The sequence below is a fragment of the Leuciscus leuciscus genome (assembly GCF_965113295.1).
Source record: "Leuciscus leuciscus genome assembly, chromosome: 11".
NCBI classification, from domain to species: domain Eukaryota; kingdom Metazoa; phylum Chordata; class Actinopteri; order Cypriniformes; family Leuciscidae; genus Leuciscus; species Leuciscus leuciscus.
Window position 1 is genome coordinate 19,759,682 of NC_138735.1, and position 9,267 is coordinate 19,768,948.

At 36.7% G+C, this 9,267-nt stretch overlaps 1 protein-coding gene and 1 long non-coding RNA gene across 3 annotated transcripts; both read left to right on the forward strand.

The window, feature by feature from the left end:
* Positions 1-182: 182 nt before the first annotated feature.
* Positions 183-2,696, forward strand: LOC309509272. 2 transcript variants are annotated; one of them, XR_014209836.1, is made up of 3 exons: positions 183-243; positions 1,220-1,300; positions 1,897-2,696. It is a non-coding gene; the product is annotated as an uncharacterized lncRNA (long non-coding RNA). The 2 variants fall into 2 exon arrangements; XR_014209837.1 differs by lacking the exon at positions 183-243 and having other exon boundaries at positions 250-1,300.
* A 2,579-nt stretch (positions 2,697-5,275) lies between these two features.
* acaa1 (acetyl-CoA acyltransferase 1) lies at positions 5,276-9,159 on the forward strand. The gene is made up of 12 exons (XM_082183914.1): positions 5,276-5,574; positions 5,646-5,739; positions 5,841-5,898; positions 5,987-6,066; positions 6,165-6,207; positions 7,261-7,359; positions 7,447-7,527; positions 7,654-7,844; positions 7,928-8,107; positions 8,268-8,323; positions 8,409-8,554; positions 8,793-9,159. Exons 1-12 carry the CDS (start codon positions 5,422-5,424, stop codon positions 8,866-8,868), a joined length of 1,257 nt encoding a protein of 418 aa, XP_082040040.1. The 5' UTR covers positions 5,276-5,421; the 3' UTR covers positions 8,869-9,159.
* Positions 9,160-9,267: the final 108 nt, after the last annotated feature.

Genomic DNA, 9,267 nt, shown 5'->3' on the forward strand with positions numbered 1-9,267 from the left:
GCTACTATAAAAGAATAGTAGGTCTAGCGTATTAGCCTACTGTAATTGTTATTTTCGACTAATTTTAGATTAGGTTAGAAAATATGTCAAACATTTGTTGCATGTCGAAACAGTTTAATATCCTGATTTATGTGATTTTGCACGTTTAAAGGGAAACTATTATGCCCCTGCCCAGCAAACATTGGTCCGACGGCAACGTCGTGTCCCTGGCCAAAAATAGTCGCGGTATGACGGCATAAATCGGTAAAAATATGTAACACAGAACATTTCCTAAAAATGCATTCAGATACATGTGTGCATGTCTACAGTTATCTGAGGTTGCATGTATAATTGTTATTTTGACTTTTAGCTACGTGTAGTTCAATATATACCATGTTGTGTTTCGGGTGAGAGAGGACGTCACCATGGCGACGTCTTTTACACGTGCATTTATAGTCCATCATGACCCTCTATGAAATCAATTGTGATAAAGCTGTGCTTAATCCTTGTGTGGTTAATACTGCAATAATTAATTAAATTTTTTATTAAATTAAAGTTTTAATAAGTTGTGTGAATACGTCCACTGACGTCCTTTACACGTCTATAGTATCGGGTGAGAGGACGTCACCTGGCGACGTCTTTTACACGTGCATTTATAGTCCATCATGACCCTCCATCATGGAATCCTTGTGAAATATGCAAAAGCTGTGCTTAATCCTTGCATGGTTAATACTGCAAAAATTCATTTAATTGCCCAAGTAGTTTTTAAGAGGTTGTGAAGACGTCCACTGACGTCCTTTACACGTCAAGGCTGTGAATACACGTCCACTGACGTCCTTTACACATCTAGTCAAGCAAGACAGAAAACCCCCCCCCCAGGAATTATCTTTATGAAATACACGAATTGTATACAAAGTAAATATATTTACTTTATCTTGTTTAAATAAATTATAATCACACAGTTCCCAGTGTGGTTAAGTTAATGCAAAGCCTCTGCATTTTAGTCATTATTTCAACCTTAGCCTACCTTACCTTTTCGGTAATGTTGTTTTTTTTATTTTTATTTTTTTTATGGAATGTATGCATGTAAAACAGAAATATATCTGGTCACCATTTATGTCTGAGTTGGATGTAATTGCCAAAACTGTGCTGCCAAGATGTAACAAAAGATCTCCCGACATTACCAAATCCCGCGATAGGTTAGATTATCTCACGAGATGTTAACGCGTTTTCCCCATAGACTCACTCCGGAACACTGAAGTTTGAACAACCACGAAGAGAGGAGGAATTGAGGCCCATATTATTAAAAATCTACTGTTGGGTACGTACATTTTGTATTATTAGATTCACGTGCTAGAGTTTGACTTGTTTGACATGAATGAACCGAAAGAAATGATGCCCACATTGTCAACTGAAATTGGCTAACTGAGTTTGGCTAAAATTAGCTAGTAGGCTAAAAGTTGCTTTGAACTTATACAACGGTATACCATAGTATAAAGTATGTTTAATGATACAGTCAAAGTTATTACTGTAAATTATTAATGTAGCCTTTTGAGAGTTTCTTTCAGAAAGTAAATTATCTGAAGTAGAATGAAATGTTTAGCTGGATTTGAACATGTATGTTTTCCGTAACTGCTTTAAAAATTTTGTAATTTTAGAATTGCTAAACATGTCTATTCAGGGGACATCACAGCCCACCTGTCTTTATCAGAAATGTCCTGTTCACTTTCTCACTGTTACACACCTAGTTAAGGGTCTTTCTCAAGGGCACCACAGTGGTATTGAAGAGGCAGGGGACAAATGCTGTTTTGAATTTAGCTGAAGACCATACAAATATTTTGAAAATAAGTGCATGTCATTTACCTCAAATTTTTAATTTTAATTTATTTTAAAAAGAAATATATTCTCTTCCCTTAGATGCTGTGAAGAGGTGGAGCCCACATGCTACAGACACTGAAATTGATGCAGCAATGGCAGAACACCTGAAACACACTCCAGGAAGAGCTGGGGGTGGTGGATACAAAAAATGAGCCAAACAATGTGTTTAAGGGATAGTTCACCCAAAAATGAAAATTGTCATCATTTACTCAACCTCATGTTTCAAACCTGTATACCTTTCTATGCTAAACACAAAGATGTTTAGAAGAATGTTTGTAACCAAGCAGATGTCGCTTCCCATTAATAATCATTTTTTCTCCAATAATGGTAGTCAGTGGATGCTCTATTTGCTTGGTTACAAACATTCTTCAAAATATCTTCTTTTGTGTTCAGCAGAAGAAAGAAACTCATACAGGTTTGGAATTTGGTGAGTAAATTACATAATTTTCATTTTTGGGTGAACTATCTTTATATAATAATTCAGTATTTTGCAATTGGTATTTTAGTTTGGTTAACAAATCGAGAGCTTAGAATTATAAGGTTCTATCTCCGTTTATTGTAGTTTATAAAGCATCAAAGTTTTTAAACTCGGTTTATGTTTTGTGAGATGGAACCTTTTATTTTATTAATAACTACTAACAATTTTTTTTTTTTTTTACAAAAATAACACCACACAGGCATTAATAAACACCTAATGGATCAGATTGTCAAAAACTCAATTTCAACCAAAAGTGGAGATAGAACCTTAAAATTCTAAGCTCACGAAATGTTAAACATTGAAAAAAATAAAGAGAAATTTTGGCTGTTCAATATCAATAAAATGTTGTGCTTAATCAGAACATGCTTCTTTTTTGCTTATGTCCACAAATAATGTGTTATTGTTTTTGATGTACACGTGATTAAAACGTTTTATTGACGTTCAGGTCTGACTGGACCAATTTTGGACCTTTTTAGAACCTTTGTCAAGATGTGTAGGCTAAACCTCAAGACTTGATTGTCTTTCACGATGTTACACAATAGGTGTGTGATTATTTTATATGCAGGCTTATATATACACTTAAACAATGCAGCAACACATTTAAACACATATGACGACGCATTTAGACGTCCAGGGACGCGCAGAAGAGACGTGGAATTCACGGCCAGAAAAGACGTGGAATTCACGGCCAGAAAAGACGTGGAATTCACGGCCAGAAAAGACGTGGAATTCACGGCCAGAAATGACGTCGGTTCAACTTCCATTTTGGAACTATTTTTCAACCATGACGGGACGTCTCGGACGGACGTCTTTTCAACGGTCATTAAACGTCCAAATGTTTGCTGGGTGTTTACAAGATGTAATTTAAGTCACATGTGTCCAGAATGTGTCTGTGAATTTTCAGCTCAAGATACGTCAGAGAGCATTTACTATCATGTTGTAAATGCCCATTTTTGAGTGGAAGGAAAAACAATGAAGTGCTGCTCCCCACCCCCTTATCCAGAAGAGGGCGGAGCCTTGACAGCTCGCTCCTCGGATACATCATCTCTATCATGTATCATATCATCTGAGATGATTCATCTCTATGATTCATCGTCATGATTGTTTATTATCTGCATGTGTTTTAAAGCCATATCAGTCTAAACTTTCTGAGCCCACACATCCAAAGCGCCTGCACAGAACGCCGGGAGTAATAAACTAAGTTCTCTTTTACATCTTATTGCGCTTAAACTGTCAAGTACACACAAGGTTATGTTAAACAAAGTTCCCATAAACACAGTCGGTTTCTTATGTGTGTGAATGTAAACAGCAAGTAAAGAAATTGCATGTGTATATTAGTTATGTGTATTAAAGTGAAAGCAGCATAATATACAGTTACTGATAGTGTTAATATGAATCAAACAACAAAAGAAAAATAGAAAATAACCCACTGCTATTGATTGAATAACTTTAGTAGCTATATTAAGAATACATTTCTTGAATGCTGCTGTTTAAATGGTGAGGAGATAAACAAGGCAGACTGTACTGAAAATCATATTTCATATGTTACAAAAACAGCCTTTTTCCACCTTAGAAACATTGCTAAGCTACGTAATATGCTATCAGTTTCTGATGCAGAAAAGTTAGTTCATGCATTCATGACCTCGAGACTGGATTACTGTAATGCTTTATTAGCTGGTTGTCCTGCATCCTCAATAAACAAGCTACAGTTAGTCCAAAATGCCGCCGCTAGAGTTCTTACGAGATCAAGAAAATATGATCATATAACACCGATTTTATCTTCACTGCATTGGTTAAAGCTCCGTATTAATTATAACTTAAGGTATTGCTATTTATAAAGCCCTAAACGGCTTAGCTCCAGTCTATTTAACGGATCTTCTATCGCCCTATAATCCATCGCGCTCTTTAAGATCACTAAATTCAAGGCTTTTGGTCATACCTAGGATATCCAGAACCACCAAAGGAGGGAGAGCATTTTCACATTTGGCTCCAAAACTCTGGAATAGTCTTCCTGATACTGTTCGTTGCTCAGACTCGCTCTCCCAGTTTAAAACTAGATTAAAGTCGCATCTCTTCAGCCAGGCATTCATATAATACTACAGTTCAAACTACAATCCGGCCTCTAGCTCATAAATGCCAGAGGAGAACTGGCCCCCGACTGAGCCTGGGTTCTCCCAAGGTTTTTTTTTTTATCCATTAGGTCACCTGATGGAGTTTTAGGACACCATTAGGTCACTTGATGGAGTTTTTCGGTTCCTTGCCACTGTTGCCTTTGGCTTGCTCAGTTGGGGATATTTTGGGGATATTTAATTTTATTTTATCAATCAATAAATTCCTCTTGAAACAAACTTTGTTGTATTATTTTAATTTAATACTGTGAAGCTGCTTTGATACAATCTGTATTGTGAAAAGCGCTATACAAATAAACTTGACTTGACTTGTACTGCTCACTCAGGGCGGGTTCTATGCTAATAATGGCAGAGCCCGTTAGCAGTTGTGGGCGGGGCCTATGCAAATATGACGTTACATTACTAGGATCTGCAAAAGGCTTGTTCTGCTTATGGTGGGTGGATGGATTTTTACCATTATAGGGTGGTTGTGTACACACACTGCCAACACACATGTTCAAACACCATGTAAAATTCCAATTTTGCATAATAGGTTTATTACATAAACATCAAAATTTAGATGGTTGCATACAAAATGTAGAACACAGCGAAATATTACTAATTTTAGGTATTAAAATTAGTAAATAATTTAAAATACTTTTACTACAATTAGATAGATAGATAGATAGATAGATAGATAGATAGATAGATAGATAGATAGATAGATAGATAGATAGATAGATAGATAGATGTTTGAGGAACTCCACATGTGTACTTCATCACCCATAATTCCACACGATGACGTCAGAACGCACTAGCCAATGGTAACCAGTGTGACCAGAGAAGCAAGGTTCACCAGGAAACATCATCAGAAATATAGAGCATAGTTCACACATCAGTGACTGTTTGCCATATGTGTATATCTCAATAAACGGTAATCCTTTTATTTTCTTCGTGTCCACATTTTCGTCATTAAAAATGCACAGAGTGCAGGTTTTGTCGGGACATCTGTCGTCAAATAAACCCGTTGGAATGAGGCAGTGCAGCGCATCAGCTGCTGATCCAAATGATATCGTTGTGGTTCATGGGCTCCGAACAGCCATCGGCCGGGCGAAGAGAGGATCTTTTAAGGTGGGCTGTAATGACTGCTTGACAGTGACATTCACTGCATTCTCTCTATATGTAATATTTCCATATTTTAGGACACTACCCCAGATGAGCTGCTCAGTGCAGTGATGAGTGCAGTTCTTAAGGATGTGGGACTGCGACCCTCTTTACTAGGGGATGTTTGTGTTGGTAAGTCAGATGACAGCCAGTCTGAGCAAAACATTATATCTTTATAACATTAACATTACATCATATATGAAGAGTAACTTAAACTGACTGCTGTTTTTCAGGTAATGTTCTACAACCAGGGGCAGGTGCACTTATGGCTCGAATCGGACAATTTTTAAGGTAAAATGAGCAAAGAATTCCCAATAAATCAAGATATTGCTAAACATATGAATTGACTGTAAAATTCTAGAGTTTGTTCAACTTTTAGTGGCTTCCCTGAGTCTGTACCGGTCTACACTGTAAACAGGCAGTGCTCTTCTGGACTACAAGCACTTTTTAATGTTGCGGGTAAGAACTACATTTATGCAGTAAAATGGCACATTTTGGGCTGCAGCAAAAGAAAATATAAGATTGCAGTTAAAACAGGCTTTTTTCTGCCTTTTAAGGTGGAATCAGAGGAGGTTCGTATGACCTGGGACTTGCCTGTGGGTTAGTATGCCACATTTGTAATTGTTGATTTCGGTATATACTATAGTATTAATCATTGTGTAAGATCCTTATTTTTATATTTGTTTGTTGTGTTTTTTTTTTTTGTGTTTTTTTTTTGTGTTATCAAATGTTATCTTTTTAATTGTGTGAATGTATACAGTACCCTACCAGTCAAAAGTTTGGAATAATTAAAGATGATTTTGGCAGCAGTCTCTTATGCTCACCAAGACTGCATTTATTTAATCAAATATTATGAAATCTTATTACATTTTAAAATAACTTTTTTCTATTTTAATATATTATAAAATGTAATCTATTCTTGTGATCAAAGCTGAATTTTTTCAGCATCATTATTACTCCAGTCTTCAGTGTCACATGATCCTTCAAAAATCATTCTAATATGCTGATTTGCCGTTCAATTATTATCAATTGTTATTGGTGCTCAGATATTATTAACAGTTTTTATTATTATCAATGTTGAATACAACTTTTGTGGCTTAATATTTTGTGGAAACCATGACACATTTTTTTAAAGAAATGTTTTGAAACATTATAAATGCCTCTACTATTACTTTTGATCAATTAAATGCATCCTTGCTGAATAAAAGTTTTTTTTTTTTTTTTTACTTCTTACTGACCCCAAACTTTTGATTGGTAATGAATCACAGTTTCCAAACAAATATTTAGAAGCCAAAACCGTTTTCATGATTTATAATAAAAAAAAAATTTATTGAGCAGCAAATCAGCATTTTAGAATAAATTCTGAAGGACCATGTGACACTAAAATGCAGAAAATTCAGCTTTGACATCACAGGAATGACATTTTAAACTATAAGAAAATAGAAAACAGTTCTTTTAAATTGTATTAATAATTCACATTACCGTTTTATTGCATTTTTGATCAAATAAATGCTGCCTTGGTTAGTATAAGAGACTTCTTTCACAAAGATAAAAAAAAAAAACTAAATTATTCCAAACTTAAGACTGGTAGTTTATGTCTTTTGAATCTGAATCTTATAGCTCATCTCTTTTCTTCTTGCTCTTTCGTGACAGCGTGGAGAGCATGTCCCTTCGTTCGCCAGGGGACCCAGGAGACATCAGCCCCCGACTGATGGACAACGAGAAAGCTAGTGACTGCATCATTCCCATGGGGTATAGATGTTATTCTTTAATACTGTGTTTTAATCTTTACGTTAAAATAAACATTATTTCCTCTGTTTTCTGTATGTTTCCTTTCAGAATAACCTCAGAGAACGTTGCCGAGAGATATGGCATCACTAGAGAAAAACAGGACAGCTTTGCACTCAGTTCCCAACAAAAGTAGGTGCTCCCATGATATTTATGAATGGTTTAAACATGCCAGCTGTTAGTATTTTGCACACAAAAAAATGCACTCAAAGCAACTCTATTAAAGTACCAATTATTTGTGGACTTTTATAACACTAGGGCATCCATGGCGCAGAAAAAGGGCTTATTTGATCAAGAAATCACACCAGTCACTACTAAATTTGTGGAAGAAAATGGCACTGAGCGCAGGATTACTGTCACAAAGGATGATGGGATCCGGCCTGGGACTACCTTAGCAGGCCTTGCCAAATTGCGACCGGCATTCAAGGAAACCGGCAGCACCACAGCTGGTTTGCATGCTGAATTTTTGTAAAAAAAAAAAAAAAAAAGGATGGTAAATTCCATTACTCAATTTCTTTAATTCCCATTGCAGGGAATGCCAGTCAGGTGAGTGACGGTGCTGCGGCAGTGCTCATTGGGCGGAGATCTACGGTGGAGAAACTGGGACTTCCTGTTTTTGGGGTGCTGAGGGCGAGTGCTGTGGTGGGTGTTCCACCGGACGTAATGGGCATCGGCCCAGCCTATGCTATCCCAGAAGCCCTCAACCAGGCTGGTGAGAGTACAGCTGCTCTTACTGTACCTCTACATTCATTTGAGCCATTTATATTCCAGTAGTAATCATGCTTGAAAAATGTATTGGAATCGATTTTCCATTTTCATTATTCCAAAATAATGGTTGTAAATGAGCCGTGTTATTGCATTTGCTTGTGCAGGGCTAACTGTGGATGATATTGATGTGTTTGAGATCAACGAAGCATTTGCCAGTCAGGTGACTGATACATTTTCCCGGATTACCCCCAGTTTTTCCAGTATTTTCCTTTTATTAATATCAACAACTTTCACAATTATCCTAGGCTGTGTATTGTGTGGAAAAGCTGGGCATTCCTATGGAGAAAGTGAATCCTAATGGAGGGGCCATTGCTCTTGGTCATCCACTGGGCTGCACTGGTGCTCGACAGGTCGTGACTTTGCTCAATGAGCTCAAACGCAGACGCAAGAGGTGAACGGACATAAGACATCTTCTTTTTTTTCAAAATTAATTTTTTTACCCATAAAATCCTTAAAAAAAGATTCCGTTACACATTAAATTCCATATTTATGACTGCATTCAGGATTCCATCTACGTTTTCCACACCGTGGAAATCATAGGGCCCTAATACAGCTATAAGTATTAGTAACTATACAGCAACAAAAAAGATGCCAATCCCTTTTCCCATTTCTAATGTTTTTTGTTGCAGAGGTTATGGCGTGGTGTCCATGTGCATTGGGACTGGAATGGGAGCGGCTGCAGTTTTCGAGTACCCTGGACCGTGATGAAAGCCCTAGAGCAAAAATCCCATGATGCAATGACACGCAGAGAAACTAACAGTCACCAATTATTTTTAATCAAGCTGCTAGAACACTAACTATAGAACTCAAGCAGAGAGAGAGCACACTTCTTATGTAGTGTGCTTCAGTGGGAGTTTGCCTTACTCTTGAGGATGTTAATGATAACATTCAGATCTCTCTTTAAAGTGCCTTGCATTTCAACTGTGATAACGGATCGTGAAAATAGACATGCCATTATCTGTAAGATCTATCAGAATAACAACTTTTATCTCTTGATTTGTTGCATTCATTTGATGGTCTTTTCTTCTGATATGGATATAGCAGGAAAATAGAATTATAGAGAAATATGTTTTTTTTTTATAATCTGTGTTGAGGACCCATGTA